Source organism: Papio anubis, chromosome 6, assembly GCF_008728515.1.
Source record: "Papio anubis isolate 15944 chromosome 6, Panubis1.0, whole genome shotgun sequence".
Taxonomy (NCBI): Eukaryota; Metazoa; Chordata; class Mammalia; order Primates; family Cercopithecidae; genus Papio; species Papio anubis.
The window spans coordinates 36,638,823-36,656,179 of record NC_044981.1 but is presented as its reverse complement, the minus strand read 5'-3'; the positions used below and the strand labels follow the sequence as shown (position 1 = coordinate 36,656,179).

The following is a 17,357-nucleotide window of genomic DNA, read 5'->3' as shown; positions in this document are numbered from 1 at the left end:
GAGACAGGGTCTCACTCTGTTGCCCAGGCGAGGATCAAGTGATCTTCCTGCCTCAGCCTCCTGAGTAGCTGGGACTTCAGGCATGTGCCACCATGTCTTGTATTTTTTGTGGAGATGGGGTCTTCCTTTGTTGCCCAGGCTGTTCTCAAATTCCTGGCCTCAAATAATCCTCCCACCTTGACCTCCCAAAGTGCTGGGATTGTAGATGTAAGCCACCACGCCCAGCTACAACATTCTTTAATGTAGCAGCATTTTAGACCACCTCAAGATTCCAGAGGGCCAAAGGATGGTATTACTAGATATTACCAACTTAGAAAATACGTTAGAGACAGAAATAATCTGTTTAACAAATCCATTTGTAAATGTGTCTGCAGAAAAGGAATTCTGAGTGCTGATCCCAGCCGTTTTTCCCCAAAGAGCTTGAAAGCATATCAGTAATGATTTTGTGATAGTCTGTGATATTGATGCTCTAATTGAATGAGATTACCTAGAGATAAAATTGTGAAGCAGTAAGGCATAGCGTAGGTGGAAACTGACAAACTAACACAGAGTCAACAGAGACAACTGGTGAGACCAAGCTGTCTACAGAGGATATCAGCACTCAGCATAATCATAAAAGGTTTTATACTTTCAGAGGCTTGCCATCTTTCTGGTTTTCATAAAAACAGTGTTAAGATGTATGAAACTTTTTAAAAACCAATATTCCATATGCGCAAAAGAACATAAATACAATACATGTAAAGTTTGGTGAGCAGAAACACTCGCCTACTCACCATGCAGCCTAAGAAATAGAATGTTACCTATACAAAAATAAACTCAAAATGAATTAAAGACTTAAAAGTAAGACCTGAAACAATAAAACTACTAGAAGAAAACATGGGGGAAATGCTTCATGACATCGGTCTGAGCAAGAATTTTTTGGATAAGACCCCAAAAACATAGGCAGCAATAGCAAATATAGATAAATGGGATTATACAAAACTAAAAAGCTTCTGCACAGCAAAGGCAACAGTCAAAGAGTGAATAGACAGTTTACAGAATGGGAGAATCTATTGCAAAGTATGCATCTGAATAGGGGTTAATATTCAGAATATATAAGGAATATTCTCAATGGCAAAATAAATAAATAATCCAACGGAAAATGGGCAAAAGATCTGAATAGATAGTTCTCTAGAGAAGACATACAAATGGCCAGTGGGTATGTGAAAAAATACTCAGCATCACTAATAAGGGAAATGCAAATAAAAACCACAGTGATATATTACTTCACCCAAATTAGAATGGGTGGTATCAAAGACAAAAAAATAACAAATGCAGGCATGGATGTGGAGAAAGGGGGAACTCTTGTACACTGTTGGTGGTAATGTAAATTAGTACAGCCATTGTGGAAAACAGTATGGAAGTTCCTCAGAAAACTAAAAATAAAACTACCATATGACCCAGCAATCCCACTACTGGGTATATATCTAAAGGAAATGAAATCTGTGATAGAGATATCTTCACTCCCATGTTTATTACAGCATAATTCACAATAGCCAAGACATAGAATCAACCTAAGTGTCCATCAGTGTATGGATGTATAAAGAGAATGTGATATATATATATATACACACACACACACACAATGGAATATTATTCAGCCATTAAAAGAATGAAATGCGTCATTTGCAGCAACATGGAAGAATCTGGAGACAGTTAAATGAAATAAGAAAGCCAGGCACAGGAGGAGAAACACTGCATGATCTCACTCATATGTGAAGTGTAAAGAAGTTGATCTCATAGCTATGACAGTAGAGTAGTGGTTACCAGAGGCTGAGAAGAGTTGGGAGGTAAGGAGAAACTGGTCAACTGGTACAGAGTTACAGTTAGAGAGGAGGAATAAGTTCTGGTGTTCTGTTGCACAGTAGGGTGACTGTGGTTAACAGTGTTGTACTGTATATTTCAAGATAACTAGAAGAGAGGATTTTGAATGTTTCACTACAAAGAAATGTTAAATGTATGAGATGATATGTTCTGAAGACCCTGATTTGATTTTTACACAGTGTATACATATATTGAAACATCATACTGTACCCCATAAATATGTACAATTATGTGTCAGTTTAAAAAGAAAAGAAACTGCACATCATGAAACCTTTGAAGCCCTTTGTGTGTTCCTCCTCCAATTGCATCCCCACTCTGTTCCTACCTAGAGGTAACGACTAATCTGAATTTTAGTGTCTACTATTCCCTAGCTTTCCTTTCTAATTCATCACATATGTATGTGTCACTAAACAATATAAAAGGCATTGTTTTCTATGTATTTTTCTGTCACTTGTTCTTCTTAACCAGTTTTCTTTGTGAGATTGACGTTTGTTGATATATATATTAGAAAAACAACAAACACTTACTCTTTTCTTAAATAGTTAACATACACACTTGCAGTCACCAAAATGTGTGTAGGGCAAGTGTTTTCCCTCACATTAAGCAGTTCTCCAGCAGACAACAGCAGGGTGTTCTATAGTTCAATTCAATTATAGCAATAATATAGAATCAACCTAAGTGCCCATCAATAGGCGAATGAATAAAGATGTTACTTATATACACAACAGAATACTATTTGGCCATAATAAAGAATGAAATCCTGTCATTTGTAGCAACATGGATGGAACTGGAGGTCATTATGTTATGTGAAATAAGCCAGGCACAGATAGACAAATATCATATGTTGTTACTCATAAGTGAGAGCTTAAAAAGTTGATCTCATGGAGGTAGAGAGTAAAATAATAGGCACCAGAGGCTGGGAAGGTTTTGTGTGTTTGGGCTTGGAAGGGTGAAGGGATAAAGGGAGATTGGTTAAAGGGTACAAGCGTACAATTAGATGGAAGGAATAAGTTCTAATGTTTGATAGTAGAGTAGGGTGACTACAGTTAATAACAATGTATTGTGTATTTTAGAATAGCTTCAAGAGAGGACATGAAATGTTCTCAGTACATGGAAACAACAAATACTTGAGGTGAGGGATACTCTGACTTGATTATTGTACATTCTATGCATGTAACAAAATATCACTTGTACCCCACAAATATGTACAAATATTATGTGTCAAGAATATTTTTAATTGCAGACATGTGTTAAGGTCTTTTGGTCAGGAGAAGGGATATATAATTACTAATTTTAGGCATTACTAAATCTGGTATGCTTGCCTAAAATGTAAGAGAAGTAAAAGGATAAAAATGTAATATGTATATATAACTTCCAAACCAAATCAGTTGGGATAACTGGTAGGAGAAATGAAATAATCTACCCATTCATTCGAAAACTGGAGCAGAATAGGCAGAAAGGTAAGGGAAACAGCAAAGAAAAAACATGTAAATAGAAAATAAAAGCGAGTTCAAATAAATTAGTAATAACAATTAATGTGAGTCATGTAAATCTGCCAGTTAAAAGACACTGCCAGTTAAGGACACTGAATCTTTTAAAAATCTGTTATATGTTATTTACAAGAGACCAGAAAAATAGAAAGTGACATGATACTAAGGAAATAGTAGACAATGTAAAGGTGTTATAGTTACTTGACATCAGACAACATAGACTTTAGGGCAAAAACATTATTAAGAATAAAGAACAATAATACATAATGATGAAAGGTTCAAGCTACCAGGAAGATATAATTTCTAAAATGATGTACATGATGATATGGTCTCAAAATACATAAAGCAAAAATCAACAGAATTGTAAGGAAAAACTGACAAATCTATAGTGATAGTCATGGCAGGAGTTTTTTTTTTTTTTGAGACGGAGTCTCACTCTGTCGCCCAGGCTGGGGTGCAGTGGCGCAATTTCAGCTCATTGCAACCTCCACCTCCCAGGTTCAAACGATTCTCCTGCCTCAGCCTCCTGAGTAGCTGGGATTACAGGTGCCCGCCACCATGCTTAGCTAATTTTTGTATTTGTAGTAGAGACAGGGTTTCACCATGTTAGCCAGGCAGGCTGCTCTCTAACTCCTGACCTTGTGATCCGCCCACCTTGGCCTACCAAAGTGCTGGGATTACAGGCGTGAGCCGCCGCGCCCAGCCGCAGGAGATTTTAACAAACATCTCCCAGTAATCAGTAAGCATATAAATATTTGAATAATACAATTGGGAAGTTTGATCTAATAAATATATATAGAACCATACAACCCCCAAATTAGAGAACATACATTCTTTTCAGGCACATATAAGACATTAATAAGGGCTGGGCGTGGTGGCTCACGCCTGTAATCCAGCACTTTGGGAGGCCGAGGCTGGCGGATCACAAGGTCAGGAGATCGAGACCATCCAGGCTAACATGGTGAAACCCCATCTCTACTAAAAATAACAAAAAATTACCCGGGAGTGGTGGCGGGCGCCTGTAGTCCCAGCTACTCAGGAGGCTGAGGCAGGAGAATGGCGTGAACCCAGGAAGTGGAGGTTGCAGTGAGCCGAGATCGCGCCATTGCACTCCAGCCTGGGCGACACAGCGAGACTCTGTCTTAAAAAAAAAAAAAAAAAAAAAAAGACATTAATAACAATTAGCCATGTACTAGATCACAAAGTAAATCTAAGATTTTACGAAGTCACATCAGACACACCACAGTTTTTTGTCCACATTGCAGTTTAATTAAATATCAGTAACAGAAAGATAACTTGAAAAACGATATTTAGAAAGTTGAAAACGTACTTCTGAATAATTCGTGGGTCAAAGGAAAAATGATAAAGGAAATTATAAAATATTTAGAAATGATTAACTTTTAAAATACTATATATCAGACAAACCCAAATTGAGGGACGTTCTACACAACACCTGACTGGTACTCTTCAAAACACTAAGTATCAAAACTTAATTATAAAGGTAAAACAGGAGTTAGAAGTAAAATATTATATTAGCTTTAAATACATTTTTTAGAAAAGAAAAAGATTAGTGAGTTAAACATTCATTTCAAGTAGTTAGGAAAAAATAGAATAAATCCAAAGGAGCAGGAGGAGGAAAATAATAAAGAGAAGAGAGGAATTTAGTAAAATAGGAAAGAAAAGAATCAACAAAACCAACATTGGTTCTTTAAGAGCACTAATAAAATAGACAAACCTGTATAGAACTGGACAAAAAAAAGGGCAAGGTATAATAAACAACATTTTGAATGAAAAAGAGCTATACTGTGAAATAATGGATGCCAGTATGTTTGAAAACTTAAACAAAATGAAAAATTTTCCTGAAAGGGCCAAGAATATATGATAATGTAAAAGAAAAAAGAGAAGGAAAAGGAGGGGGAGGAGACAGCTAACTAAGATTTACAATTACTTTAAAATTATGGTAATTCAGACAGCATGGTAAAGGCACAAGGCTAGTCAAATCGACCAATGAAACAGAATACAGATCTTTTTTTGTTTTTGTTTTTTTGAGACAGAGTCTTGCTTTGTTGCCCAGGCTGGAGCGCAGTGGCGTGATCTCGGCCCACTGCAACCTTACCCTCCCGGGTTCAAGCGATTCTCCTGCCTCAACCTCCCAATAGCTGGGATTACAGGCATGCACCACCACATGCAGCTATTTTTTGCATTTTTAGTAGAGATGGGGTTTCACCATGTTTGCCAAGCTGGTCTCAAACTCCTGGCCTCAAATGCTCCTCCTGCCTCTGCCTCCCAAAGAGCTGGGATTATTACAGGTGTGAGCCACCATATCCAGCCTCAGAATACAGATCTTAAATGGAGATGCAAATATATACAAAAACTTCATATGTCACTAAAGTAACATAAATTAATGGGGGAAAGGATGGGCTGTTCATTAAATGCTATTGGGGAAAGTAGTCATATTTATAAATAAAAGATGAAAATCCCCATCTCAAAGCATACTAAAACTAAATTCTGAATAGATTAAAGAACTAAACATAAAAAGAAAAAAATTGAGAACTTTTAGGAGAAAATTAGGAAAATATCTTTATGAATTTGGTATAGGAAAGAACTTATAAACAAGAAAGGAAAAGTTTGCCAGGCATGGTGGCTCATGCCTATAACCCCAGCACTTTGGGAGGCTGAAGCGGAGGATTGCTTGAGCCCAGGAGTTGAAGACCAGCCTGGGCAACAAAATGGGATCTTGTCTCTATAAAAAATTAAAAAATTAGCCAGGCATGGTGGCACCTGCCTATGGTCCCAGCTACTTGAGAGGCTGAGGCAGGAGGATTGCTTGAGCCTGGGAGTTCAAGGCTGTAGTGAACTGTGATCGTACCACTGCACTCCAGCCTGGATGACAGAATGAGACCGTGTCTCAACAACAACAACAATAATCAAATTCTTTTGAAAAGGGAAAAGCACAAGTCATAAAAAGATTAAATGTTTCAACTCAATAAATTGACCTATAAAAGCCTGGCATCCTGAAAATCAATTAAAAAGATAATAGAAAAATAGGCAAAAGATAAAAATAGACAGTTTACAGAAGAGAAATTGAGAATGATTCCAGAGGAAAAAAAAGGTTCAAGTTCACCTAACAAAAAAGTTAAAAACTAAAATCACATTGAGATCCCATTTCACACTCATTTGTCTGACATTACCAGGAGTTGGTGAGGATGTGGAGCAATTAAATGAGAGTATAAAGTTTTTTTTTTTTGTTTTTTGTTTTTTTTGGCACAAAATTTTATTTTATTTTATTTTTATTATACTTTAAGTTCTGGGATACATGTACAGAACATGCAGATTTGTTACACAGGTATACACGTGCCATGGTGGTTTGCTGCACCCATCAGCCCGTCATCTACATTAGGTATTTCTCCTAATGCTATCCCTCCCCTAGTTCCCCACCCCCTGACAGGCCCTGGTGTGTGATGTTCCCCTCCCTGTGTCCATGTGTTCTCATTCTTCAACTCCCACTTATGAGTGAGAACATGCGGGGTTTGGTTTTCTGTTCTTGTGTTAGTTTGCTGAGAATGATGGTTTCCAGCTTCATCCATGTCCCTGCAAAGGACATGAACTCATCCTTTTTTATGGCTGCATAGTATTCCATGGTGTATATCGGCCACATTTTCTTTATCCAGTCTATCACTGATGGACATTTGGGTTGGTTCCAAGTCTTTGCTACTGTGAACATATGTGTGCATGTATCTATAGTAGAGTGATTTATAATCCTTTGAGTATATACCCAGTAATGGTATTGCTGGGTCAAATGGTATTTCTGGTTTTAGATCCTTGAGGAATTGCCACACTGTCTTCCACAATGGTTGGACTAATTTACCCTCCCATCAACAGTGTAAAAGTGTTCCTATTTCTCCACATCCTCTCCAGCATCTGTTGTTTCCTGACGTTTTAATGATCATCATTCTAACTGGCATGAGATGGTATCTCGTTGTGGTTTTGATTTCCTTTTCTCTAATGGCCAGTGATGATGAGCTTTTTTTCGTATGTTTATTGGTCACATACATGTCTTCTTTTGAGAAGTGTCTGTTCATATCCTTTGCCTGCTTTTTGATGGGTTTTTTTTTTCTTGTAAATTTGTTGAAGTTCCTTGTAGATTCTGAATATTAGCCCTTTGTCAGATGGATAGATTGCAAAAATTTTCTCCCATTCTGTAGGTTGCCTGTTCACTCTGATAATAGTTTCTTCTGCTGTGCATAAGCTCTTTAGTTTAATTAGATCCCATTTGTCAATTTTGGCTTTTGTTGCCATTGCTTTTCATGTTTTAGTCATGAAGTCTTTCCCCATGCCTATGTCCTGAATGGTACTGCCTAGGTTTTCTTCTAGAGTTTTTGTGGTTTTAGGTCTTACATTTAAGACTTTAATCCATCTTGAGTTAATTTTTGTATAAAGTATAAGGAAGGGGTTCAGTTTCAGTTTTCTGCATGTGGCTAGCCAGTTTTCCCAACACCATTTATTAAATACGGAATCCTTTGCCCATTTCTTGTTTTTGTCAGGTTTGTCAAAGATCAGATGGTTGTAGATATGTGGCATTATTTCTGAGGCCTCTGTTCTGTTCCATTGGTCCATATATCTGTTTTGGTACCAGTACTATGCTGTTTTGGTTACTATAGCTTTGTAGTATAGTTTGAAGTCAGGTAGCAGTGATGCCTCCAGCTTTGTTCTTTTTGCTTAGGATTGTCTTGGCTATGCAGGCTCTTTTTTGGTTCCATATGACATTTAAAGTAGGTTTTTCTAATTCTGTGAAGAAATTCAATGGTAGCTTGATAGGGATAGCATTGAATCTATAAATTACTTTGGGCAGTATGGCCATTTTCACGACACTGATTTTTCCTATCCATGAAAAACAAATGGAATGTTTTTCCATTTGTTTGTGTCCTCTCTTATTTCCTTGAGCAGTGGAGAAATTCACTCAAAACTGCACAACAGCATGGAAACTGAACAACTGCTCCTGAATGACTACTGGGTAAATAATGTAATTAAGGCAGAAATAAATAAGTTCTTTGAAAACAATGAGAACAAAGACACAACATATCAGAATCTCTGGAACATAGCTAAAGCAGTGTTTAGAGGGAAGTTCATAACACTAACTGCCCACAAGAGAAAGCAGGAAAGATCTAAAATCGACACCCTAACATCACAATTAAAAGTGATAGAGAAGCAAGAGCAAACAAATTCAAAAACTAGCAGAAGACAAGAAATAACTAAGATGAGAGCAGAACTAAAGGAGAGAGAGACACGAAAAACCCTTCAAAAAATCAATGAATCCAGGAGCTGGTTTTTGAAAAGATTAACAAAATAGATAGACCACTAGCCAGACTAATAAAGAAGAAAAGAGAGAAGAATCAAATAGACACAATTAAAAAAAATCTGATAAAGGGGATATCACCACTGATCCCACAGAAATACAAACTACCATCAGACAATACTATAAACACCTCTAAGCAAATAAACTAGAAAACCTAGAAGAAATGGATAAATTCCTGGACACATACACCCTCCCAAGACTAAATCAGGAAGAAGTCGAATCCCTGAATAGGCCAATAACAAATTCTGAAATTGAGGCAGTAATTAATAGCCTACCAACCAGGAAAAAAAAAAAAAAAAAAAAAAGCCCAGGACCAAAAGAATTGACAGCCAAATTCTACCAGAGGTACAAAGAGGAGCTGGTACCATTCCTTCTGAAACTATTCCAAACAATAGAAAAAGAGGGACTCCTCTGTAACTCATTTTATGAGGCCAGCATCATCCTGATACCAAAACCTGGCAGAGACACAACAAAAAGAGAAAATTTCAACCGGGCGTGGTGGCTCATGCCTGTAATTCCAGCACTTTGGGAGGCTGAGGCAGGTGGATCACCTGAGGAGTTTGAGACCAACCTGACCAACAAGGTGAAACCCCGTCTCTACTAAAAATACAGAAAAATTAGCCGGGCGTGGTGGTGGGCACCTGTAATCCCAGCTACTTGGGAGGCTGAGGCAGGAGAATTGCTTGAGCCGGGCAGGTGGAGGCTGCAGTGAGCTGAGATCTCGCCACTGCGCTCCAGCCTGGGCAACAAGAGCGAAACTTCATCTCAAAAAAAAAAAAAAGAAAGAAAAAAGTAAATTTCAGGCCAATATTCCTGATGAACATCTACACAAAAATCATCAATAAAATACTGGCAAACCAAATCCAGCAGCACATCAAAAAGCTTATCTACCACGATCAAGTCGGCTTCATCCCCAGGATGCAAGGCTGGTTCTACATACGCATATCAATAAGCGTAATCCATCACAGAAACAGAGCCGATGACAAAACCATATTATCTCAGTAGATACAGAAAAGGCTTTGGATAAAATTCAGCACCCCTTCGTGCTAAAAACTCTCGGTAAACTAGTTATTGATGGAACGTATCTCAAAATAATAAGAGCTATTTATGACAAACCCACAGCCAACATCATACTGAATGGGCAAAAGCTGGAAACATTCCCTTTGAAAACCAGCACAAGACAAGAATGCCCTCTTACCACTCGTATTCAACATAGTGTTGGAAGTTCTGGCCAGGGCAGTCAGGCAAGAGAAGGAAATAAAGAGTATTCATAAGAAGAGAGGAAGTCAAAGTCTCTGTTTGCAGATGACATTATTGTATATTTAGAAAACCCTGTCATCTCAGCCCAAAATCTCCTTAAACTTATAAGCAACTTCAGCAAAGTCTCAGGATACAAAATCAGTGTGCAAAAATCACAAGCATTCCTATACACCAATAATAGAGAGCCAAATCGTGAGTGAACTCCCATTCACAATTGCTTCAAAGAGAATAAAATGCCTAGGAATCCAACTTACAAGGGATGTGAAGGGCCTCTTCAAGGAGAGAGTATAAAGTTTTACAACCACTTTGGTGAATAATTTGGCAATATCTAGGCAAGTTGAAGTTAACTCGTAGTCATGAGTCTAATTCCACTTCCACATACATAGAAATCTTAAGTATTCCTTTAAGAAACTCTTACCCGGAATATAAGAAGACATCTTTGTAATGGCAAAGAAAACAATGGTAACAATCTAAATGTCCCTCAGCAAGAGAATAGATATATAACTCTTAGAATATTCATACACTGAAATACTTTATGTACTTGAAACAGATGACCAGATGTACCTGTCCATTGAATGCTCTTTCATCCAGCCTTAATGTTTGTGGTAGACATTAAATGTCGTTCACCAAATACTCCATTTTTTCTCCCTGGAGCTTTTCCCAGGCACACAGCAGGGTTGTGCTTTCTAGTCCCCTTTGAAGTTAGGTAAGGCCATGTGACTTGTCTTAGACAATGAAATATGTGCAAAGTGACATGTATTACTTTTGGGGAAGAGTTTTAAGAGCCTGTGCCCAGCTTACTCTCTTCCCACTGTGGCTGTGATTTGGGAAGCACATGTCAATATGAAGCCTCTGTCACTGGGATTCCAGAGTGATACAATGAGCAGAGCCTCCTGGCTGATCGTTGTAGAATACATAGGGTGAGTGAAAAAACAAATGTGTGCTGTGTTAAGCCACTGAGAGAGTAGGGGCCTGTAAGTTGCTGCAGCATAACCTGTCTACAGTGTTATGTGTCCGCCCAATTTACTGTACATCTTATACCACTTCCTTTCGTTCTCTCTTCGAAATCAAATACTGCCCTTTTTCCAGGAGATAGAAGTACCATAACTTAACTTCTAAATATAGTCCACTTCTGTTTCTTTCCAAAGTCACAGGGAGCTTCTCTCTGAGCTCCTTCTCTGCCAGGAAACTGTCCTTACAGGTAATTTCACCAGTGTTTTTGCTTGTTGCTTTGGAATTAAGCTTCATAATCAAGGAATTCATCACCAGAAAAATTCATCCTCTCTCCCTCCTCTCCCTTCCTTTCTTCTCTGTGGGTGGCTTTACTCAGCTACAGAGAGCAAAGCAATTAGTGAAGGCATACGAGATGAGGGCTTAAGTACAAACATGTCCAACTTTGGAAAATAAATGAGTTGCATAGAAGATATATGTAAAATTACTTTTTTCTTTTCCAGTCTACTTTTAAATTATCTGATGTAAGCTACAAACCTTGAATGTAAGTAGGTTTTGGTTAAATAGCTTAAATGTCTGAAGAAAATTATAGGTTTTTATTTTAAATGCACAGAAAAGGTCCCAGGGGACTTAAAAGGCCCTTACCTTTTATTCTCTTCTCAGTATTTAGAGAATTTACATCATAGTGAGCATCCATCATTTTGAGGAAGTTCTTGACTTTTATAAATGAGCAGGTTGATGTAGACTTGAGTTATAGAGAGAGAGAGACTCAAAACCAGAACAGCTGGGTTTTTAAGATGCAGCAGTTCATGAACAATGGGAAGAGCATATATGTTGCAATGCACAGAATAGTAGACAAAAAAAGAAATGAATCATGGCTGAGGGCAACTGTATATTCTGAAATGGGTTTGGTACCAGGTCCTGCATCGCTTTCCTATTATGTGAGTTTCAAAATTCTGAATTTAACATGTTTCTTTAAACAGACTTTCAGAATAATAGATAAAATATCTGCAGCTTAGAAACTACTAATAAAACAAATACCTATGTACCTACTAGCTAGCTTAAGATATAGAATAAAACCAGTATTTATTAGACATAAAATCAATTAAAATGTTTTTGCTTTTTTTTTTTTTTTTTGAGGGAGTCTCACTGTGTTATTAAGGCTGTAGTACAGTGGCATGATCTCAGCTCACTGCAACCATTCCCTCCCAGGCCCAAGCAATCCTCCCACCTCAGTAGGCCGAGTTGCTGGGACCTCAGACGTGCACCTGGCTAATTCTTTGTATTTTTGGTAGAAATGGGGTTTCACCACGTTGTCCTGGCTAGTCTTGAACTCCTGAACTCAAGCAGTCTGCCCTCCTGAGCCTCCCAAAGTGCTGGGATTATAGGCATGAGCCACTGTGCCTGACCCAATTAATATTTAGACCTTTTGGTGCGGGGTGGGAGGGGGAACCTTCCAAAATTTCCCCTTCCCTCTTCCCAAGCTATTTTTAATTTTATTTTTTTCTTTTGTTCTTTTGTTTTTTTTTGAGACCGAGTCTCACTCTGTTGCCAGGCTGGCGTGCAATGGCACGATCTCTGCTTACTGCAACCTCTGCCTCCCAGCCGGGTTCAAGTAATTCTCCTGCCTCAGCCTCCCGAGTAGCTGGGACTACAGGCGCGTGCTGCCACGCCCAGCTAATTTTTGTATTTTTAGTAGATACGGGGATTCACCATGTTGGCCAGTATGGTCTCGATCTCTTGACCTCGTGAATCGCCTGCCTCGGCCTCCCAAAGTGCTGGGATTACAGGCGTGAGCCACCGCGCCCGGCCGCTATTTTTAATTTTCTGTATTAATTTCCTAGATGCCGTTTTTAGTTTTGCATTTATGTATATAGCTCTAAACAAAGTATGTTTTAGTTTTGACTTTGTTGAAAACTTTGTATAAATGAATACATAGCCTGTGTTTTTCTATGCCTTGCTTTTTCTTTTTTTCTTTTTTTGGAGACGAGTCTCGCTCTGTCACCCAGGCTAGAGTGCAGTGATGCGATCTTGGCTTACTGCAACCTCTGCCTCCTAGGTTCAAGCGATTCTCCTGCCTCAGCCTCCCAAGTAGCTGGGACTATAGGCACATGCCACCACGCCTGGCTAATTTTTTTTATTTTAGTAGAGATAGATTTGCACTATGTTGGCTGGTCTCAAACTCTTGACCTCAAGTGATCTGCCCACCTCAGCCTCCCAAAGTGCTGGGATTACAGGTGTGAGCCACCATGCCCACTGGGCTTAACTTTTTTTTTTAAAGCTACTTGGCATGGAAAATGTATTAATCCAAATGTTCTAATTTTTCTTTTATCATTGATTTGAGATAGCAATTAATTAATTTTGTTCTGAGCACACTATCGAGATATATTTGGCTTCTCTTATCCTGATGCCAAATCTTGTTTTTGGATTCACAGTTCCCATGGAGAACGTTGCAACAATTGCTGATTGTGCCAGCGTGATTGAAGGAGTCAGTCGGAGCCGAAATGCCTTGCTGAATGGGGACACTAAGAATTATGATTGGGATTCTGGCTACACATGTCACCAGCTAGGAAGTGGTGCGATTGTGGTTCAACTAGCACAGCCATACATGATTGGGTCAATACGGTAAGAAGATTCCTCCTCATTCATAAGTTTTAAAATGGAAGATACACATATAGATCGTATTTTGGTAAAATGATAATCCTAATAACTTCAGTGAAGACATTGTACTGTTCTTTGCTCTAAATATCAAGAAAGGAGTGGGAGCCGAAGGAAGGGACAACAACAAGATATGGGGTGCTTGTTTGGATTTTCCGCTGGGGCAGTACACTGAAGTTGGACTCATGGAGGAACTAGACAAGAGGCTTCTCCCTGGGTGACTTATGTCCTTTTCCAGTCTCAATTTGTATTGGTTAGAGACTTACAGGATAATGTCAAGATAGTTATATAGAATGAAAAAATCATTTTCAACTTTAATTAATTACATATGAACCAAACAGATCTGAATTCGAGATCTGGTTCTGAACAATCTTAGTGATCTTTGTGCTTAGGCTTTTTGTTGTTCCTTTTTGTTTTAAGAAGGGAACTTTAACCTTGCCTGCTTTATAGGATTATATAATTTTTAAAGGTGAGACTGGTGATATCCCTCAGAGGATATACAGTCATGCATTGCTTAATGGCAGAGAAACATTGTAAGAAATGCACTGTCAGCCAATTTTGTCACTGTGGAAACATCATAGAGTATCCTCATGCAAACCTAGATGGTATATAGCCTACCACACATCTAGACTAGATGATATGTCCTGTTGCTCCTAGGCTACAAATCTGTACAGCATGTGACTGTACTGAAGACTGTGGGCAATTGTAACACAGTGGTAAGTATTTGTGTATCTGAACATGTCTAAACATAGAAAAGGTACAATAAAAATATAATATACAAGATAAAAAATGGTGGCTGGGCATGGTGCCTCATGCCTGTAATCTCAGCACTTTGGGAGGCAGAGGTGGGTGGATCGCTTGAAAGCTCACGAATTTGAGACCAGCCTGGGCAGCATTACAAGATCTCATCTCAATTAAAAAAAAAAAAAAAAAAAGAAGATAAAAAATGGTACACCTGTGTAGGGCACTTACCATGAATGGAGCTTGCAGGACAAGAAGTTGCTCTGGGTGAGTCAGTTGGTGAGTGATGGGTGAATGTGAAGGCCTAGGACATTACTGTACTGTAGACTTGAAAACATTGTACCCTTAGGCTACTCTGTGTGTGTGTGTGTGTGTGTGTGTATGTGTGTGTGTGTATATATATATATATTTTTTAGATGGAGTCTCACTCTTGTCACCCAGGCTGGAGTGCAATGGTGTGATCTTGGCTCACTGCAACCTCTGCCTCCCAGGTTCAAGCCATTCTCTTGCCTCAGCCTCCCAAGTAGCTGGGATTATAGGTGCCTGTCACCACAGCTGGCTAATTTTTGTATTTTTAGTAGAAACGGGGTTTCATCATGTTGGCCAGGCTGATCTCGAACTCCTGACCTCAAGTGATCGGCCCGCCTTGGCCTCCCAAAGTGCTGGGATTACAGGCATGAGCCACGGCGCCCAGCCAACACTGAATTTTTTAAATAAAGTAATAGTGCTACGACATTATGGTGTCACTAGGCGATAAGAATTTTTCAGCTGCATTATATCTTATGAGACAATCATAAATGCAGTTCGTCCTTGACTGAAACATCTCATTATGCAGTGCATGACTATACTTTTAGTTCAAGATTGCCATTGGGTCTTAAGCTGCTTTTTCTTTTCTCTTCTTTTCTTTTTTTTTTTAACATTCTAAGAAGGTCTCCGAAGGGCTAATGAAAACATATAATGTTTATATATTTATGTATGTGTGTATATGTATATGTATATGTGTATGTATGCGTATATGTATATGTATATCTTAGCCCTCCTGGAGTAAAGGTGTTGGCAAGACATGACTGCCTTTCCCCCATAATGTTCCACCACATTTACTTTGTTGTTTCCTGTTCTCATTTTAAAGTCAGTATATATAAAGAAAGAAATAGCACAAAAAATAAGGTGCTAATATTCTAATAAGCAAAGGTTTATGGATGTTTAGGCTAATAGCCACAGAAGTTGATGCTGCTTGCTGGTTCCCCAGGGCACCCTAAGGAGTTGATGCTGGGTTTCTTGGAGAATTCAGACTGTGGATTCTTCATTAAAATTGTTGACCCTTTTTTATAAAGGGCCACATTACAGGCTGAGTAGCATAGGCAACAAATCACAGATAGAGAAGCCTCGAGTTTGTACCACAGGCCAGATCAGCTTACTTTGTGCTTAGGAAGGGAAAGAGACAAGCCACATCAGCTACATGTACAAATAAACTTCCGTCGAATAGCAAATAACACCCCACCTTCCTTTCTCTCATCTGTATGCATTAACTAAAGTACTCGTAAACCATCTATTTAATAAGCTATTCTAGAATTTTTGTTAAAGATGATGTGAAACTTACCTCTATATTTTCCATTACAATCTATCCCTTTTTACTTAAAAAATCTGGAAAACAGTTGTCTTTCTTTTGTCTTCTGGCACTCCTGATAGCCTCCACAATTTCTTGAAGATTACCAATCGTGTCTCTGAGATTACATCTGCAATTTCTTTCAGCAGGCTCAGGGTGTAACTCATCTGAGTCAGGAGACTTGAAATCATTTAAATTGACTAGATACTCTCTTTCACTTCACCTATTTGGGACTTCAATTTTCTCTTTATTATGTTTGTTCTGACATTTCTAATTTGAAGACCAGTCTCCTTGCCAATGAAGATTGAAGCAAACGGGAAGTTTAGTAGCTCTGCCCACTCTCTTTTAATGTTCTCCATTTTCCATTTGCTTACCTGGTTCCCCACACTTCCCTCTCCACCACCGCCACCATCTAACTGTTCTATGCACATCTCAAACCAAGATGTCTAAAATGGAATTCCATTATCCTTCCCTCCCTGGTCAAGTCATGTTATGTCATGATTCCCCATCTCATTCAGTGGCACCATCCATTTGTGCCTTACTTGAGCCAAAAACTTGGGAATCTTCCTGATTTCCTTCCTCTCCTTCACCCTCCTCTCTCATCCAGTCAGCCATAAAGTTCTGTCAGTATGGCCTAAACACACAAATCCTTCCCCTCTTCTGTGTCCCACCACGTCACCATAGTTGCACAATATTTGTTTCACTTTTCTACCCAATCTTCCAGACCTCCATTGGGCCCCCCACTTCCCCACCCACAGCCATCCCTCCCATACATCCTTCTCTCAGAGGATTCATGGTTAATACTTGCCTTCAGGAGAAAGTTCAGACTGAGGCATTTGAAGAACTATCTGACTTACGTCTGTCTGTACAGCCTTGTGTCCTGCATCTGCACCCCTTCCCGCCCTCCCCAACCCTGTGCTACTCTGGACTCTGTCACAGCCTATCCAGTGATTAAAAGCATTACACATGGGTCCTGCCCTCTCTTACCCTCTTACCTCCAGTTCTTTGATCGTGCTGACGTCATTGTTTGCATCTCTCACTACCTTCTCATTACCTCCTTTTTTCCCTGGCTCTTTTTTTATTCCCCCCTTTAGGCTCCACTCCTTTGGGAATTCTTTGCTAACCATCCATTATCTCCTTAACTTATTGATAGATCCCTCTTCAGTAATCACATATATTTTGTATACAATTTCTGTTGGAGCGTTTGTAATATAAATGTTCATTTGCTACCTCCTCCCAGCCATACCTGATACATAAAAGCCTGTGGCAACTCAGAATATGCTTCCCTTGAAAGATTCAGTGTACTGATGAGGTAGTCTATCAAGAAAGAAGAGGAAGCTGTGGGGGGTACAGTGGGAAATCTAGAATCTAAAATCTGTTGTGGACTGCATGAGGTTGTTATCAGGGTGACAACTCAGAGAGACAAACAGGC

At 39.0% G+C, this 17,357-nt stretch overlaps 1 protein-coding gene across 6 annotated transcripts in view; it reads left to right on the top strand.

Moving 5' to 3' along the window:
- BTBD9 (BTB domain containing 9) overlaps positions 1 to 17,357 on the top strand; it is a 480,044-nt gene that overhangs the window by 345,184 nt on the left and 117,503 nt on the right. For all 6 annotated transcript variants that reach the window (XM_031667673.1, XM_031667674.1, XM_031667675.1 and 3 more), the window contains exon 8: positions 13,356 to 13,545. In XM_031667673.1, the coding sequence (XP_031523533.1) occupies positions 13,356 to 13,545 (190 nt within the window). The remainder of the gene's footprint in view (positions 1 to 13,355; positions 13,546 to 17,357) is intronic.